General features: G+C 41.1%; 1 protein-coding gene across 1 annotated transcript in view; it reads left to right on the top strand.

The window, feature by feature from the left end:
* AFG2A (AFG2 AAA ATPase homolog A) overlaps positions 1-19,530 on the top strand; it is a gene marked incomplete at its 5' end in the record, with an annotated part of 172,416 nt that overhangs the window by 3,121 nt on the left and 149,765 nt on the right. Inside the window, 6 exons of the mRNA XM_083861281.1 lie at positions 62-679; positions 2,772-2,901; positions 3,528-3,584; positions 4,319-4,442; positions 5,558-5,813; positions 16,951-17,105. Of these exons, the coding sequence (XP_083717407.1) occupies positions 62-679; positions 2,772-2,901; positions 3,528-3,584; positions 4,319-4,442; positions 5,558-5,813; positions 16,951-17,105 (1,340 nt within the window). The remainder of the gene's footprint in view (positions 1-61; positions 680-2,771; positions 2,902-3,527; positions 3,585-4,318; positions 4,443-5,557; positions 5,814-16,950; positions 17,106-19,530) is intronic.

Raw genomic sequence — 19,530 nt, 5'->3', positions numbered from 1 at the left:
ATAGATAGAAATAGCATCATCTTTGTCTTTTTTTTTTTTTTTTTCTTTAACCTTCTCATAGATGGGAAGATAGTCCTGCCAGGAAACCTCTTGGCTTTCACTTACTATGGCAAACTTTGCAACATCGTGGTGATGAAAGTGAAGGGGACTGACGGTGCAGAGCTGACTGCCCAGGGCAGCACCATTCCTGCTGATTCCAACGAGCCAGACCTCGAGAGGTCTGATTTGGAGAGCAGTGCCTTAGGCCTGTCCTTACAGCTGGGCAGGATGGACATTGGTGACACTCCAGAGGGTGCCTCCATGAGCACCCCGAGCATAGCCATGGATCCAGGCTTGCTGGTCACACCCGGCGCTCCAGACTCCGGGCATGGGGACAAATCCTTCAGCAGAGGAGATGGAGCATACCTCACCCAAGATCTGGAGTTGGCTGGGGAAGGCAACCCTGAGGGACTCCCACTAACTGGCAAAATCGGAGCAATGAGCAATACAGATTGTTTTTACTTCATTTCTTTGAGAACTAAAGTCAATTTTATTGAAGCGAGGGCCAGTGTAGCAGAGGATGGCGAGTGCGAGTCCCGGGTCACCTATGACATGATAGGAGGCTTAAGCAGCCAGCTTAGAACTATTAGAGAAACTGTTGAACTGCCCTTGAAGCGACCTGAGCTGTTCAAGAGTTATGGTATGATGTCTGAGAGTTGGCTTTCTTCATTAACTTTCTTCTTTAATGTGATTTTTAAAAAAAACCACCACTAGCTACTCCAGGATTATGCACTGAATTTCATGTAACTGGTAAACTTGTGTGTCGAAACAATGTCAAACTGCTTTATAATTACACTGTATGGCTACTGTGAGGATGTTTTGGTTAGCCTGGGTGAAAAACAGTTGAGCAGGGAAGAAATGTGTGTCTGTACCAAAATTCAGGCATGCATGAGCAGAATTTATAGCAAATAGGAAAGACTTCTGTACTTGGACACTTGAAAGGTGCAGTTGTTTGTGTTGTCGCAAGATTTTGTGTTGGCAGACTCAGTCAATCATATCTTTTAAATGGAGAAAAACTCAAATTAATTCTTCTGCTGCTTTTATCCCTTTGTGTTCCTGCAAAATTTTAAGGAGGTCTTTTGAGGCTGTTTACTCAGACTGCTCAGTGTGGACTTACAGGGTGGAAACCCAAATACAATTACTGTTGCCATACGTAAAGTTACAGCTGATATATATATATAAAAACTTGGAGGATTTTTGTGACTCTGTGCTGTGTATCTATCACAAATGGCTATGTACCTTGTTGAAGTGTGCATCACTGTGAGACAGGGCTCTTTTACCTATAAATATTTCTTTAATATCTTGTCTTGGAGGCCCTTTATTTCTCTCTCTGACCTCTTCCTGCACCCATGCTTCGGAGAGGAGGTGATTTCAGCACACAGGTGGCTATTTCCTGGCCATGATCCACAGGTGTCAGTGAGGTGCTGTGAGGTATCTCCATTCCTGAGTGCTCCAGCTCAGTTTGGTCCAACCCCAGCATCGCCACGTGGTGGATTTTGTGGCAGCAGGGTTTGCTTCAGCATGAGTGTTCTCTATCCCTAATCCCTAAAACTTGAGCAGATTCTCTACTAATCACCTGATGGATGGTGATGTTTTCTCAGCTGTTACAAACCTTTGGCCCCCATCCAAACGCTGGGAGTCCTTGTCTGCTCATGGGCAGTGAGGCTGGAGCTGAGGCTGTGCTTCCACAGCCCCGTGTGTTGCCAGTGCCAGAAACGCCACAGGAGGGAGCAGCACGTGCTTTAATGGACTGCTCTGAAGGAACCTGTTGGTAGAGATGCTTTTATTTTTATCCTTTGTCCGAGGGCAGATAATTGTTTTTCTTTTCCAGTGTATTGGTTTCTAAGATTTGGGCTTGTGGCCTGCCCTTGAGGCATAATTCCCTGTCTGATTCCCAGTCCCACCTGATGTTTCTTTGGTTGTGTTTCAGCAGTGTCTTTTGTGCTGGGGTCAGGCCTCTGTCAAACTTTTGTCTCTGCTTTTTGCTTTCTAGTTTTTTCAACTTCTGCTTTTGGCTTTTATGCCCATTTAATTTGGCTTTGCTGCTCTGAAACTTTCTTTGGTGGGCTCTTTGCCTGGGATCACAGTAGTGTTTCTTGCAGTTAACCTGCATTTTCTGTCCAGCTTCAACTGTTCACAGCAGTGCCTTGTTCTTCCAAAGTCCCTTATGTTCTGTGCCTGAATGTTTCTGTCTCTTTTGGCCCTTAACATTGCCATTAAATAGGCAGATTGATCCTTTTAATGTGTGTTTTTCATCATCTTGTAAGCATACTTTCTTACAAAATTCTCACAGTATTTCTAGAACTTTTTGGAGTGTTGAAGAGAAGTGGTTTTCTGATGTGTGAAATTTGTTATAATGCCACTGTAAGAATCATGAATAACTTAAAGTGTGTATTCATGGACATTAAGTACTCAGTCTAGTAATTTTTTTGAGAAAACACAGTGGACGTTATAATGAACTACTGAAAAATAGGATGATTTAAATAGGTGATTTTAAAGAGAGTCTTTTGGACATTAAAAATAAAAAATGTAGGTGAATATCCCATTTAAGAGTGACCTTTTTCCCTGAAAGCCTAATCCATCATAACGACATGTCCGTTACAGGAATTATTGCTGAAGTTGAGTTAGTATTGGTAGTAACAGGGACAGTGAAATGTGCAAGTGCAGGCTGGGCCTGGCATTTATCACCAGTAACTTCTTTCCTCTGTTTGCCTGCATGTGCTTGTCCCAAGGGATCGCTCCTCCTCGAGGAGTGCTGCTCTATGGCCCTCCAGGAACTGGGAAGACCATGATTGCCAAGGCCATCGCAAACGAGGTTGGTGCTCACGTCGCTGTCATTAATGGCCCTGAGATCATCAGCAAGTAAGTCCACCTGCTTTATTTTCATCAATTCTGTAAATGTAGTAGCCCAAAATATGCCCTGGCATCTGTCCTTTGTGGAGGGATGTAGTGTTTGCTGTGGGTTACCTGCCCAAAAGAGGCAAAAACAAATGGGCAAGGGATCTCTCAAGTCAGGCTTTCGTTTCTTGTATTAAAAGAGGTTTACTGGACTTGGCTAGGAAATTTGTGTAAGGCGTGGACTGAATTAAAGAGGGGATTAAAACTGCACCTGCAGTTGCCTGTAGGTTAGTTCTGCAATGAGAAAAGGAACTTGTTAAAGCATATTTGCAGTTAAGGTGACACTGCACGCACTGATGTCTCCAGAGAAGTAATTTTTTTGTTGTTCTTCAACAATGTAGATAAAATTGTTTCTAACACAGAAAAGAAGTGGTTTCCTTTATCTCTAATGATTCTAACTTGGACTGTGCTCCATTTCACCTTAATTTCTGGTCCTTGTGGAAATAATGCTTATTGTAGATAATTGCTTAGACTTCAGGATTTGAAAGTGTGCGCTGCAGCTTTTTGTGACTTACAAGCAGGAATTTTCCAAGTTACCTGGAAAAGACAAAACTCCCAAGTTTTTTATTGAAATATTTTTATTCTCACAGGTTTTATGGGGAGTCTGAGTCAAGGTTACGTCAGATATTCGCCGAGGCTTCTCTCTGGTATGTCCCTTTGGAGAATTTTGTTTGCAGTATCAGTTCCAGCCTTAGTGTTCTTATAAAAAAAAATTTGCAAGAAGCGTTGAATTGTGAGGTGGTTTTTTTTTTTTTTTTTGTTTTTTTTTTTTTTTTTGTCTAGTGCTTTTTAAAAGGAAATAAATTTGTTTATTTAGAGCTTAGCTAGGAGGAAAGCAGTGAAATTTTAGGATGCTTCTTAAATCCTTTTGGACACTGCCCTTTTTAAGGGGCTGTTAGGGATGGTGCCAAATTGCCAGACCTGTGTCATTTAGTGCATTGTGTGCTTGTTTCAGCAGATGGAAGCATGAGCTAGAGTTTCACCAGGATCCAGATTTTCCTCTAGTTCACCTTTGGAGGCCAGCTCTAAATGAGTTGGTGTTGGTACTGGATATAGCATTCCTTTGGAATAGGGATCGCATCTTGCCAATGTTTGTTAGGCCTGGCTAAGGCGTACTTTAGACTTCCATATGACTGGTGTTCATAGTACATTAGAAAGACCATTGCATAGTGAAGGTGTTAGTTGACTAATACAGTATTATTTTAGTTTTCTCTCTGAGTAACACTATGCAAGATTGAAACTTCCAGTTACCTAAGGGAGTGGGATGCTTGTTAGTTTTTGTAGGAACTAGATGTTTTCCATGAACAGCTTTCCTCTGCCTTAGTGTTTCAAATCTTCCCAAGCACCTGAACATTTTTTTCCCTTGTTTTTTTCCCCTCAGTCGCCCCTCAATTATATTTATAGATGAGTTGGATGCACTCTGTCCAAAGAGAGAAGGGGCACAGAATGAAGTGGAAAAGAGAGTTGTTGCTTCACTGCTGACATTAATGGATGGCATTGGCTCAGTAAGTTGAATCTAATGGGACAATTAATGTACATGGGAACTCACTGGACAAAATAATATTGCTTCTACAGTGGAGCCAATTTGAGATGTATCACTTGTGGGGAAAGAAAGCAGACTTACCTGAGACTTTATAGAATAATCTAATGCTTTTTTGGATGCTAAGCAGAGGACATAGGAGAGGAATGTATCCTGAAAACTGTTAGTTTAAAAGAAAGTAGGTCTCTTCCATTCGCTGCCTTTCCCTTGCCTTCTCCCCCTCTTGTAGCTTTGGTAATCAAACTGAAATTTCAGTGATAGTCCATCGCTGAATGAAACCATGTATTGTTAATTGCTCTGAAATCAAAGTCATCTGAATACTTCTGGTGATATGTAGACTGCATGATTAAAGGCAACAGCAGCTATTTCAGGATTGCCAGAGCAGTATGCATGGCATAAACAAAAGCCTAATAAAGAAACAGTAAATTTAATTGACTTGAGTACATTATGGGTTAAGCCCATAAAGTTTGGCAATCTCTCATCTATTATTTTATGACTGTTCATGGGAAAAATGAAAGAACTCTGTCCTGACTATGAAAATAAATTTATTCTGTTTATGTAATCTGCTAATTTCTCATTATTTTCCTGCATGGAAGTTTGAGTTGCCCAGTCTGGAATTGTTCACAGGCAGAACATATTTTTTGGTGGCAAAGGCTGGTGGATATTCTTCCTGGAAAAAGTGCTTCATTCACAAAAAGAGAATGACCTTACAAGAGACCTCCTAACTGATCTTGCCTCACTGTAAAAGTGAAGAAGCAGAGCTTAAGGAAATTGGTTAATATTTTTGACCTTGCTTTTCCTGGTGGACCTACAGGAAGCTTTATAACCTCCTGTCTCTTCTGGGTTTGATACCTGAACTGATTTGTTTCCCAACCTTGTTTATTCAAGGTCTGCTGATACCATTTTGTTCTTGTGCCAATGCATTTTAGCTTAAGCCCTTCTTTTTCTCTCCTTGGTTCTTACTTTGCTGATTTAGGAAAGCAGATTCGTGAGAATTAAAGTGGGAGCGCCTCTTGTATTATCTGTTTGACATTTAACTGTACTTCTAAAATGCTATTTTGTGTTGTTTGATGCCTTCAGGAAGGCAGTGAAGGGCAGCTGTTGGTCCTTGGAGCCACCAATCGCCCTCACGCCCTCGACGCAGCGCTGCGCAGGCCGGGGCGTTTCGATAAGGAGATAGAAATTGGAATTCCCAATGCCCAGGACCGTCTGGACATTCTCCAGAAGCTGCTCAAGAAGGTTCCCCATTTGCTTACAGCGGAGCAGTTAGCACATCTGGCTGATAGCGCATATGGTTATGTGGGTGCAGACTTGGCAGCCTTGTGCAAGGAGGCAGGTAAGGCTTTTTTTATCTTATTTAGGGTATTACTTCACTGTTAGTCTCTTTATTAAAGAAAAAAAAAATCTGCAGTCTGTACTAACAGCTTTTGAAACACTGAGGTTTTATTAATTTTTGTGTCAAAGAAAACACAGTGAAGTGGGTCCCTTCCCAGGCAGATGGGAAAAATTCAATAACCCTGGGGAATCCCCCGTGCCATTTCTAGGGTCTTAGCTTGCTCTCTCTCAGTAAACCAATGGTTTTGGGAGTTAACTAACATCCCTAAGAATTCTTCTACTCTTTAGATAACCCCTTGCACACAAAAATCCCAAGTCACTCTGCCTGCACAGCTCATCTTGCGGATCCTTGTTCCCAGGCTGTGGAGGCCTCAATGGTGTTTCCTGTGTCTCCCTTCCATATTTTGTGCCTGTATTCCATTTTCCTGCCGATGAGGAGCTCCTGGCAGGGGTGAGAGCGCTGCGTGCACCTGGCTCAGGTTGTGCAGCGGAGCTGAGTGAGCCGCAGAGCATGCCCTGAGCCAGGGGCTGGAACGTGGCCCTTGGCCTCAGAAACAGCCAGAGCCCTGGGTAATTACCCGTGCATCATGCAGCCAGGGTTCAGTATGTTCCAGGGAATGCTTCAGCATGAGTTCACTTCTGTTTTCATTGGATGAAGTATTGCAAGGATGCTCTATCTGTTCCTGGGTTTTGCAAGAGTGCGTCTGCACGGTTTGAGTGTTGGAGCTTAAATCTGCCCCTGAGCAGCCCTTTAAAACAGATATCTGAGTCAAAATACAATTGGCCAGCTCTGCTTACATGTATTTGCTCCCTTGTAGTTCACAAATAATTTTGCTGCATGTACTGGTTGCTTTTATTTCCTTTGGCACCGGGACAGCTTCCTCTGGCAGTGGTATAGAGCACAGATAATTCTTGCATCAGAACTGACTGCGAAGATGACAGATGTTTTATTAGGGGTGATGGCACCTGGAACAGCAAGGTCTTTGCTTGCCAGCTTCCAGAATTTTTAAGGGATAGTTCTCAAATATGAATTTGTGGAGTTTTTATGGATCAAGAAGAAAAAAATATATGAGAGTATTTGTCCTCTAGAGCTTTCCTCTTGGCTTCAGTTGTGTTTTAAGCTCTGTTTTAAGTTGGAAAACATAATTCTTTTCCCTGCTTGTATGTATTTATTAAAATATTTTTTAAAATGTAAACTCCCTTTTTATTTTCCTTCCCCTGTGTTTTTGAAAGCCTGTCAGTCTGCCTGTGTCTCAGTACTCAAATAGTAAACACTTAACTAATGTAGTCTCAAGTTCTCAGTGAGAAGTGTTGTAGTTTCAATTCCAAACATGACCCAGATGAGGCTTTTACTTACCCATGTGATGAAATTACAGACGATATTTACCCACTTCACGAGGACCTCTTAGAAGATAAATCTGGAATGTTGTGCAAGTCGAACACTACACAGATAAAAAAACTTCAGGCATCTGCCTGTGACTGATTGCAGGACATGGTGTTATCCAGGAACTTTGCATCCAAAGCCAGTGGTGCGAATGAGGGGAGGAGGATGTCTCCTTCCTATTGCGCTTCTTTCTTCGAGTCTGAATCCATGCTGTCAGATTTCCCTGTGGTTTGTTACCATGGGGTGACCTCTGCTGGGGAAAGTGCAGTCCAGCGCCGTTAACTCCTTGCAGCTCACGTGAAGTTTTCCGCTTCAAGAAGTTGCAGCAGCATGAGTCAGTCGAGCTGTTGCATAAACTGAACTTCAGTTGCTCAACGTTAAGAAAAGTTCTTAGTTAGGCTCTCTCTCTCTCTCTTTTTTTTTTTTTTCCCAATTAAGCTCTTTATCTGTTTTTTATATTACATTTTCAACGCCTTGTAAAATATTAAAGCTTTCACTGGAGTTTGACTTAGCAAAGTCTTTTATAATCTACTGCTTCTCCTTAGCAGGGCAAGTTTCCTTCATATGGCAAATTTTCCACTGTTCTGTCTAGCTTTTTGAGTTGTTCCAAGATGCATGGGCTCCTGTTGCTTCACTTCAGAAACTCTCCTGTGGGCCAAGCTAACTTGCTGTCCAGGAATGCTCTCTGATATTCAGTCTAAGCTTTCCTTGTTTAGTTTTATCCCATTATTTCTATTTACATCCTTGTATAACACGTTTGCTCTCCTTCCTTAGTGTTTACACCATTCAGATATCTCTAGGCTGTTCTCATGTCCTCTACCTCCTCATTCATTACTGAGCCAAACTATAAATATTTAGCTCTTTTAATCTTTCCTCATAAATAAGTTCTTCCTGCCTTCCGAGAAATTGCGTCGATTCTCTCTGAACTGCCTCCAGTTTGTCAATAACCTTTTTGGTGGTGTAGGCCTTAGAATTGAACATAACTTTTCATATATATATATTACACCATAAAACATGGTATAAACCTACAGGTAAGGCGACTATTGCACATTTCTAAACGTCCAAAGTACTTGGTATTGCAACAACATCTGAGTTAAGAATTCCTTCACAGATGTTACAGATGTTAAGGTTATTTGTGCCACATTCAGATTTGTTGTGTGTGTAAGTACAGGTGAAATGTGGAAACCAGCTTAGAAAAAGGATTTCAGAACTCAGGAAGACATGTTCAGTTTTTGGCACAGGGTTGCTGTTGCTTGCAGATTGTATTTCTGTTGTGGTCTGTGGGAGACTCTCGGGTCCTTCATGCCCCATTTATATCCTTGGGTTTGTGGCTGGAAACACTGCAAATTTGCAAGCTAAATATGTTTATATTCTTAATACAAAGTTTAGATCATTTTCCAGAGGACTCATCTTTCCTTATCTTTCTACTTCAACTCTGTTTTTTTTAACTCATGTATTGTGTATATGCTGCTTATATAAACCAAGGGTGTAGTAGTTAGTAACGTGGTAAATGTAGTATTTCTAGGGCTTTTGCATCTCTAGTCAGGTTTCCTAAGATACCTCATTATAAAGGCTTTGATATTTGCCCTCTCTGTAATTCTGAAGACCATTTGTTAATGGAAAGTAAATAACCATTGTAGAATTAAACATATTCCAACTGTTTTTTTGGCAGAAGTTGTTTGTTCTCCAGTGCACAGTTTACTTAGTGGTACTGCTGGGGTCAGACAGGCAAGTTTCATATTCTCTTCAGGAGCTCTACATTTTCATGGGAATTTTGAAGAAGTTTTGGGGGCCTGTAATGCCCATTTTGTGTTGAATATTTCTAGGCCCCCATGACTATGGTGTGTACAGAATTGTGGTGTGGTATATGCTGAGATGGGCAGGGAGAGGAAAAGAGGACAAGAAGCTTGGAGAACCTCTGCCGTGTGATCTGGACTTTCCCAAACAGGGTGTTGTGACTAAAACCCATGAAACCTTTACATGGAGATGCTTATAATAATCAGCTAAGAGTGTTTTTATTTCATCTGCTGAATTTTTAAAATATTAGTGGATTTTTCTCCTTTTTCTCCACTGAAGCCACAGTTCTAGTCTCTCACAAAAACAAAACCACAAAACTGATTTTTCATAGGGTATCTACATGTCCAAGGTTAAAATATCTGTAGTGGCTACATTGGAAAAATTACTATTTGCTGTGATTCTCTACTGCCTAGCAAGATACTTGTGATTTCCCCAGAAGTTGCCAGCCACATGTGATAAACCTGCAGATTCCGTGCTGAGCCCTAGGCCACTTCCCATGGACATCAGCTTGCAGTAGGCTTCTCTTGGTAGACTCCCGAGGACTTGAGTACCATCCAAGGGATTTACGTATGGGGAATTCTTGACAAGGAAAGGGCCTATTTATGTGTGTAGCTGAGAAAGTCATATTCTTCAGATTGGTAGAGGTCTACTCTATCCTAAATTATTTAGTAGACTGGTTTTTGGTGTGAACAGCTGCCTTCTGAATTGTTTTATCTCAAGGAGAGGAGTGTATGAAGATAGACTGCCATATCCTTGCGTATAATGCCAGTGTTCGTATGCCCTTGAGATCTTGTTGCTTCTCCTTTATTTAATTTGCCATGTGGTCTTTTATTAATTCCCTAAAAAATTATGATGGTTTTAATTTATTGGCAAAGATAAGCACTGTACTTCTTTTTTAAAAAAAAACAAACCCAAAACATATGAAATGTTAATTATGTAGCATGGACATGAATGGTATAAACTGTACTGAATGTTAGAAGATGCTTAGCAACAAAGGTTTCCAAATATAGCAATTTATTATAAACTTATCCTTCTATGGCTGCCTGTAGCATTTCAAGAGGGTGAATATAAATATAGCTTGATTTCTTCAAGGAGTGGATTCAGTCATATTGTTTACAGAGAAAGGAAGTATTTGCTTTGTGACTCTCAATTTATCTTGAACATCCTTGTTCATTACACATCATTTCAGTGGGCTGATATAAAACACTTGAGCTGTGATAAGATAGCATCATGAGGGGAGGAAGAACAAATGGCTTTGTTTAAATAGTGGTCACTCTGGCAAGAACATGGATTTGCTTCCAGTAAGGATGCTGTAACCACTGAGACTTTGAGACTTCTGTGAAAGAGGCACTGGTGGCTTTGTTTTGCATCACAAGTTTCTTAATTGCCTGAAAAAGGTATCACCCTGCTTAGCCTTTAGGATTAGAATGGTTTACTGGCTTGAGCTGTCTGTTACAAAAAAAAAATCTTAGAGAAATAAGAGATTGAGATGCATCTTTGAGCAGTATGAATCAGCAGTACTCTGCTGAATCTGTGAAGCCACTTTCATAGGCATGTGATAATGGTCTGTTATCTTGTGCTCATAATTTTGAGTCCTATTGCTTGGAGATCTTGTCTGTGCTGTTTGTTTGCCCCTTTAATTATCCCTAAATTCCGATGAATAATACAGGATGGAGAGGCTTTATTCTGTTTAATCCATAGCTCTGTATATTGATTTTATGTGGCTATTAGGTCTGTAAAGGTGTAATTTATTTAGGAGAATAGTGTACTTGGCTTTTTGTTGGAGCTGAGAAACTCCCTGCTGTATTTTCTACACCCCAAAAAGGAGTTTCTGCAATCCACTTGCATTAAAAGTAAGAATTAAAAAACAAAATCAACCAGAGGACTGTCTCTTAGGATTTTTCTGGTTTTCCCTCTAATTGGTGGGGAAGTGAATTCCCCTGAAGCCCAGGAATGTCTCTTTGTTAGACCTGTGTGGTTTTTTTCCCCCCCAGCTCCTGCAGTTGTGGTAGCCTGGCCACCTGCAGGAAACATGAACCGTGTGGGCTAATGTGATTAACAGTGAGGCTCTGTGCACCCCGAGGAGCAGCCCCTGACTGCTCTTTCAGCCAGACAAACGCTGCCTTCAATCCCTGCCTTCCCAGCTTCCTATCTCCAATCGAGCTCTTCCTTTCAGTTCAGGCAAGCCCTGATGAAACAGCCCTGTGTTAAGACATCAAGAATATCCTTCCTTTCTTTTAAGCCATTAAGATTCTGAATCTTTCCCAGCACTGTCTGGACCTGGGTTCTGCTGGGGGTGTGCAACAAATGTAGATATTTTTCTTGGATTATGCTGCTAAATGTAGGAATATGGTCTTGAGGTGCTGTTGAAAATGCAGATTTTGACAGAGGCAGTTGATGACCAAGGCAATGGGATTGTTTGTTTTGCAGGATGGTGTTTGGTTTGCCTTCAAATTAACTGACTGCAGTTAGATTTGAGAGGGGAAGCACTGCTTGACATGCTATAATTATTTTATTCCCTTATGGAAAGTGACTGAAAATACCATGTTTGTGTTGTTATTTACTTTTTAGCAGCAGGAACAAATATTGAAGCTCTGCTGTTGCAAACAATCTGCTATTGCCTTGTCTGAGTACTGGTTCCCATGTGACACTCAAAATGAGGTGGGAAAGGCTGCTTGCCTTTTTGTGAAAAGGTCATGTAGAAAATGTGGGAGTTTGGGGAATATTAATAACATATCTAGTCAGATGGTCAATACCAAAAAAAGTGTTAGGAAATTTTTGCAGAAAGGGCAGAATATTGGATTTTGACATGCACTGAAAGGCACAGATGTGATACAGAAGTATTCCCCCCTCCCTTTTTTTTTTTTTTTTTTTTTTTGTTTGTTTTTGTTTTGTAATGATACTTGATTTTTGTTTTTGCAGTTAGGGCATGTGAACTTTTCGGTTTTCATCATAACTAATTTTAAGTGTGTGTTTATCCAAAACTTGCAGCTCATTGGATGATGGGATTGCTGACTTCATGCACACAGTTATGGGTTGAATACTTAATCATCTGCTTAAAGCACATCCCATTCTGCCTGCTGATATTTATATAAGCAGGAAATAAGGATTATTTTTCAGAGGAGCTGGTCAATAATTGTAACTAATATTTTAAATGAACTGTCTTGGCAGATAAATTACCACGTTCTTGCTTCTGCAGCTTGAATGGCATGGAAGAGATGATACTATTCATGTGTGGCAATGCAGTCAGCAGTAGACATTTGTATGTAGAATGATTAGCTACTATTGGGGGTCAGAGCTTAAACATTTTCAGGCAAAGTTTTCATAAGTCTCCTGATTTTAATTTTTAGCTGTATCCTTTGCCAACATTCCTAATTACAATTACACTGGGCAATTAGGCATTAGCTGTTGCTTCTTGTCTTTCTGCCTGTTTTGGTAGCCTGGCAAGTCCTTGTTTTTCTCCTCACACGTGTGACCCCCCTCCCCCCCCCCCCTTAGGTACATTTATGTCTGTGAGCAGGCTAGGAACAGGCAGTCTGGTATTCCTTATTTCCCTCTGTTGTCACAGTGTTGGGATAAATGACGTGTGTGTGTGTGTACCTGATCTGTGACTAAACCATTTCCTCTACGAAAGAAGTTCTGAAAATGCAGTTCCTCCTTCCTTCCTGCCTGCCTGCCTGCCTTGCCCCCTCCCCTGTCACACCTCTCAGCAGCTTTCAGGCAGCTCCACAGACATGTTCCAGCAAATGCCAGGGCTCCTCAGGAAGGACTATAAATCGTGGATATAATTCCTGTAGTAGGTTAGTGCTCAGGTTAGCCCAGTGAATTTGCAGTGTTATGGTTACAAGGGATTTAAGGGCATTATCTTTCCTGTGAAACAGTGCGTGAAAGTTCTTCTGTGATTTTTCCCATATAGCTCTGGCAGCTAAAGACAGATTGCAGAATATGGTTTTGAGAACAAAAAGTCAAGGTTTCTGCTTCCTGATTTTTTCCAGTTTTACATACAGGTTAAAAAAAAAAAGTTTAAAATAGCTTTATAAATTGATTTTTATGACATGCTTTTTCTATGCATTAACCTGTTAAATTTTGAAGTGTAGTATGTAAAGATGTGCAAGCAGAGGAAGATGCCCCCTCCAATGCCTTAAGAAAGCTGGGATCTTACCCATCCATGCCCTTCTGTTGAGCATCCCACTGCCAGCTAGGTAGTGTTGGATCTGACAGCTGTCACAGGGAGAAACTGTGTGTGTCTCCTGGGTTTGGCCAGAAGAATTTGGGAGGGAAATGCCAGATTAGCAGAGAAAAAAGAAACATTTCCTTTGTAAACAATCTTACAAGAAGATAACAATTTCTTTGAAGCTACGTACAAATTCTGGTATTGGAATTCTGGTAGAGTAAGTCCAGACGGGGTGGATTTGCAAAAGAAACAGCTGATGGGCAGTAAAAGATGCATAATTAACAATTTTGTTGGGCTCAGTTTATTTCCTCAAGTGTTGTATATATATTCTGTTTTGGAAACCTGAAGTATATATATATATATATATATATATATATATATGTGGCTGCTTTCCATTATTTACAGTGATGTGTAATTATACACAGACTCTGACAAATATAGCAGTGCTGTAGGGTCTATTTTTAGGCTGGGATATTTGTTATTATGACCTAATGTGCCAAAACCTAGCCAAGCCAGGCTGAAATCTTAGAGGCAAACAATTGCTATCGACCTTGTGCGTAGCCTGGTACCAAAGAAGGATCATCTGTACCAGGACAGGGCGTTCTGCTGGGTTTTTCCCCTCTGTCCACTTGGTTTCCTCTGTTCTAGACAGACAGGATGAGTCGGTGAGGTAGAGCACACAGTTGCTGGGCTGGAACAAACTGTTTATTTTCCATTGTTTGTAATTATGCATGCCTTATTATTCCTTTTTCTTTTTTTTTTTTTTTTTTTTTTTTTTTTTTTTTTTTTCCCCCCAAGTCTGGATTTTCCATTGCTACATCACTGAGGATCAGTGTTGTTCACTATCTCTTTGCTCAAAATAGGTCTCCTGTGCCTGTATGAAGTCCCACTGACCCTTCAGCAGGATAACCACGCTTCAGTCCTTCCTCCCCTCATGGGGGACTGGAATAAAATAGGGGAAGCCCACTTCTGAGCCCCACCCAGGCACTGCCAAAAGGGTTATTGATACTCATTAACCCTGAAGTGACATCTGAAAAGCAGCAAGCAGAGCTGAAACAAATGCTGTGCTCAGAGTCAGTTCACAGCAGTGACATTACGCTCAGCGCAAAGTGTTGCCCTGTGGAAGACGCCCAGGAGGTGCCTGATGTTTTCTGAGGTGTTCCTGTTTGTATCTGCATTATAATTTGTGTAGTGGTGAACATGGCTTTGCTGTAGGGTTCCACCTCCTTTGCCTCTGCGCTGCTTCTGGCAGCAGGGTTTGCATCCTACCCTGCATTTCCTCACGTTAAATCCATCTTTCAGAGTCTCCAGACAAGGATGTGTTTTCCTGCCTTTGGCAAGCCACTGGCTGGATCCTTCTCCTCTTACTGAGGGTTCCCCCCCACCTCCCACCCCTCTTGTTAGAGGTCAATCTGAAGTGCAGGAAAGAATGATTATGATAACAGGAGGAAACAGGAAGAATCATGCTTTCTTTTTCCAATATGTTTTTTATTATTGTTTTAATGTAAAACATTGTTTCAATTAAATGCTGACCTGTGCAGTGGCGTGTGCGTGCACATGCTGAAATGAATTCCAGCTTTGTTTGGAAAGCTGTGACCTCTTTATTCCTGTTCTGGATCAAGGCTGTTGCCTTTCAAACCCACTGCTGAGGACTGAGATTTCACTCATACTCCTCGTAGCACTAGCAGTAACAAACTTTAAGAGCAGTGATCTTCTTTGGCATTTTTATTTGCTGTTCTTTCTCAATTTTTAAAATAAGCGTGCTTGGTTTTAAGACTTATGTTATGGGGGGGAAAAAATAACTATGACATTTAAAATGCATCAAATGAGTGCTGGGCTGCACTGGCACTTGGTGGAGTGGATTGGTATAGAAATAAGCAGATATCTACTTGTTTTCTCTATACCTTAATTTCGTGTGATGTTATTTACTTGCATTTTTTTAAATGAGATTCCTGTGAATTGACTGCCCTGAAAGAAAATACAAGATTGGACCCCAATGTTCACTCTCACCCCACAAAGTCCTAGTTGCAATGATACTGGAATAACATGTTGAGTTTGTTATTTATTTGGATATAAATTTTAAATCTGGAGGGGTGAATCTATGTTGTCTCATTTAAGTTGTTCTGTTTTTTTTCTTAAAATGGACTTCTTCGGGGAAGAAGTGGGCAAGGAATAGCATGAAATTTGCCTGAGCTGTTGAAATGAGTCAGTTACATTTTATACTTGTCCTCTGGTGACCAGATTTTCATTTTTCTCCTTGGCCTCATGGAATGTTTTTATTTATGTATCTTATTAGTTTTGGATGTTCTGTGCAAGGGGAAACCTGAATTATAGACTTTTTTTTTCTTTCTGTTATTGTATTAAGAGCCTGGCTATTGGATGCAGGTGCTCTGACTCTGCTGTAATTGGCACTTTATGGAGAGACACCAGCTGTACTGCTTCACAGGGGACATATTATGTCTCTTCACACGTTGTATATATTGTAGGAAATGCAGAATTCCTGTCATTGTCAGAAACTTTGCATGTCTGTGTCTACCAGTGCCTCTGCAGGAAAAAAAAAGACAACAATCTGCTGAAAGTTAAAACCACATCTATTTTCAGAAACAGCTTATCCCTTTTATTGTCCATTCATGTAGCACTAATTGATGTTTTGTTTGGTTAAATATAGAAGAGACTTAACAAATGTTTGTCTTTTTATGGTCATGCAAGGTGAGCTGGTGGGGTATGAAGTGCCTCATTTATTTTGGAACACATGGCAACAGATGCTGCGTATCTGGGTGTGTGTATACCTGTGTATAAAATTATACTCATCATGTAATAATATACCAAAAAAAAAACCAAATTAACATTTTCAGTCCCAGGACAGGATTAGAAGCAGAAACAATAAAACTCTAAATTATATTAGGCCTTAAAAGGGATAATTATACAGGGGAAAGCATCCTGCTTTTGGGCATCTTACCCAACAGGGGCTGCAGTTGCTCTCTTGGGAATGCCTGGGAGCAGCCAACGGTACTGCTTGGTCCTGCCCGAGAAGTATTGATGTATTGATGTGTGAGTAGGTGGGAATTGTGTGGCTTTTGAGGGATTGATTTATATGAGGAAACTAAAAATTAGTATCAAGAATATATAGATACTCTATGTGAGTGATTTGCCCAAACAAGAGAGTGGGTAAAAGCTCTGCCTGCTTTTGAAAAATGTAAGGGAATGAAGGGAAGGGAACAAAGAACTTTTGAGTGTAACAGGGAATGTTTGTTCCATATCAAGAAAAATGCAGGTGTCTGGCATCTTACTACATGGAAAAATAGGGTTCCAATGGAAGTTAAAGCAATGTCATCAGGTTTTTTAAAAAAGTTTTGAAGATACTGTCCTGATAATAGAGTAGTGGGCAGAGTTGCAGATTTCTTGTGAATTGATTTAACATGTCCTTGAATGTTCATTGTCCCTCTTCCTCTGTGGTTTAGAAATGTGTTCAGATCAATGTATGGACATTTGGAGGGCTCACCCTGTGAGCTTCATCTCTGGGAAAACAGGAACAAGGCTGTTTTGTTCTGTCTTTTGGAACAGATACAGCTTATATTCTGTCTGTGATTGTTAAATCCCCTTTTTCTGTTCTCTCATCAGAAGCGTCTTGCACGTTCTTTGACGTAGTTCAGGCCCAGCACTGAGACACTCTTTTGAACATCATTTCCTTTCCACTGCTGCATTATGTTTGTATGTGGTACACTCTGCTCGTGATCCCCAGGAGCCAAGCCTACCTCTTTCCATGTTCTTTTGTTTCCCTAGGACTGTACGCCCTGCGGAGAGTGCTGGGGAAGAGGCCCGGCCTGTGGGACAAGGCGGTGGCTGGGTCAGTGATGATTGCTTTCAATGACTTCCTGCAGGGGATGAATGATGTCAGGCCCAGCGCCATGAGGGAGGTGGCAATTGATGTGCCAAAAGTAAGTTGTTCTGTGCAATGCTGTGGCAACATTGTCAGGGCCGTGTAAAGAGAGGAGTTTTGTGGAGTGGAAGCCTTAATTTACTGGTTCGTGTTGTGCATCATCTTCCTGTTGGAGTGTTTGTTTGTTTATATATAATTTTGAAGAACCGTTTGCAGAATGGTGCCTAATGTTTCAGGAAGAGTTTGGAGTGTAGGATCCTGTATCCTGATCTATAGTTTTTTATGCTGAGTGGGTTAATGGGGCAAAAATCTTCAGATGCATATTCAAGGAAAGTCCAGAACAGCCGTGAAACCTTTTGGGAAGCAGACACAAAATAAAGCAGAAACCAAGTGTTAGCATTTGTAACCAAAGTGTGTTGAAGCAAAGCTGTGAAGAATTTGATTGCTCTGATTTTAATGTAGATGTGGCCTGAATGTCTTCAGTGGCATTATCTGGTTTTAAGTGAAGGCAGAATTCGATGTTGTAGACTGATTATCACTGCCAAACAGTCACCTGTCAGGTGGCTGTCATTATAGGAGCAGTTCATTTGGCAGTGCCAGGTTCATCTTTACCCTGCTCATTGCTCTCTTAAGTACATATAGTGGTAGTTCAGTAGCAGACCCAACATAAGTTGGGCTGGGAACTGATCTGGTTTAAGGCAGCTCTGATCTATGTTAAGAAGATTGAGAAAAAAAAATATGTATTTAATCTGACTAAATCCTGATTCTGTGAGCAGTTGTGCTGGTGTTTCTCAGCAGCTCCCCAAGCCCTAGAAGAAAGCATTTACATTTCATTGCATGAAAATGAGTCATTTGGGAATTAGATTGCACAAGTGGAGACCCTTATGCCCAAACTTATAGGAATGGGAAATAAAAAGTGTGAACTGGATGCTGCACAGAGCCAGCTCGCATGTCACACTTGGCTTGCTGAGAGTCCTTGCTGTGCAGAATGGAATTGCCTGGGCTGGCCCCAAGCAGCTTTTCCTGGAAATAGTGTCATGGCATCAATATCCTCAAGGCTAAGTGGCTCTGCTGAGAGCCAGAATGACTGCTTCTTGCCTTGCCCCTTGTGCTACTGGCTTGTGGGCTCATGTTGTTATCCCTGTGCTGTGCCTCTCAGGCACTCCAGCCCCTCTGGAGCCAGGTGGAATGCTACCCAGGTAGAAGCAAGATCTTGAGGTACTGCAGCAAATCTGTTCTCAGTCCTGGTCAACCTACTCCACTTGTCCACTAAACCATCCTGCTAGTGGCTTCTTTGATTGTCACTTGATTTTATTTGTTAAACACCCCCTGAGTTATTGGGGTCCTGCTGGAATTCATTCCTTTATTAACAACGTAGTGGAGATTGTTTTTGTGCTGGCAGGATGTGCATTTCCACAAAGTAATGCATATTCTCTGAAGATTTAGGGTAAATTTCAAGACGTGTGCTTGCTGCCTGGGGTGAGTTTCAAGTAGAATCTAAAGTAGTGGGTGCAACAGATTGTGTGTCCTTCCGTATCACTTACCAGAGGAAAGAAGTTTGGAACTAGATGATCTTTAAGGGTCCATTCCATCCCAAGATATTCTGCAAACGCTGTCATCTAAAAAATCCTTGCTGAAAATAACTTCTAAATAAATTATAAGCTGTGAGATTTTTTTTTTCCCAAAGAGAAGACAGGAATTTGAGGTACATTAATAATATCAGCTTTTTAGGTATTTATTGCAGATACAGTACTCATTTGGCATCCCCCTTGGTGTGGATGGGACTTTTGGCCTATGTAATTACTTACAAGTGAAACCATTGACATACATGAGATTTTTTTGATTTTTAGCTTCATTTTTCAGATGGTGGGGCTCTTTCATATTTCATTGCTTTGCAGTAGCCATGTGCCAATCAAATGACAAGAGCTCAAAGTAACTTCTGAATAAAGCCACGATTCCTTCCTCTTGTGTCTGAATTTTGTTGGATGTGACTAAGGCAAACACAAAATCCTTGCTGCCTGGTTCTGTATGGCATCTTTCCTTCCATTTTTACGGAGCTTTTTTTGAACTTTGCTGTTATGTTACAACTGTTTTAGAAGGCTGCTTTTTCTGCAGCAGGGATTTAGGAGAGAGGGGATGCATGTTATAAATCAGGAAGTTAATACTGCAGTTCTTTGGAGAGTTGCACTGCAGTTGCTGTTCCTCCCTCTCCTATGGGTCTTTCTGAATTTTTTTTCAGGGAGTGCTGTGGGTTTTGCTTGCCTCTTTCACTCCCTTTACTGTAATTCAACACTCAGATTTGTGTCTTTGCAGCCAAAAGGTTCTGGATAAGACATCCTTTGCCTGTCTGCTTTATTTCTTTATTACTGGTGCTTAATAACCTCTGGGGAGCTGCTGCTCTGCATCGCACTCTGAGCTGTGTTGGCCTGGGGAGAGCTAAAGATTGCAGCAGTAATGAAATGTTGGTGTCCTACACACTGTAG

Source organism: Zosterops lateralis (genome assembly GCF_965231275.1).
Source record: "Zosterops lateralis genome assembly, chromosome: 5".
In the NCBI taxonomy this organism is placed as follows: domain Eukaryota; kingdom Metazoa; phylum Chordata; class Aves; order Passeriformes; family Zosteropidae; genus Zosterops; species Zosterops lateralis.
This window is presented reverse-complemented; position numbering and strand designations above follow the sequence as displayed.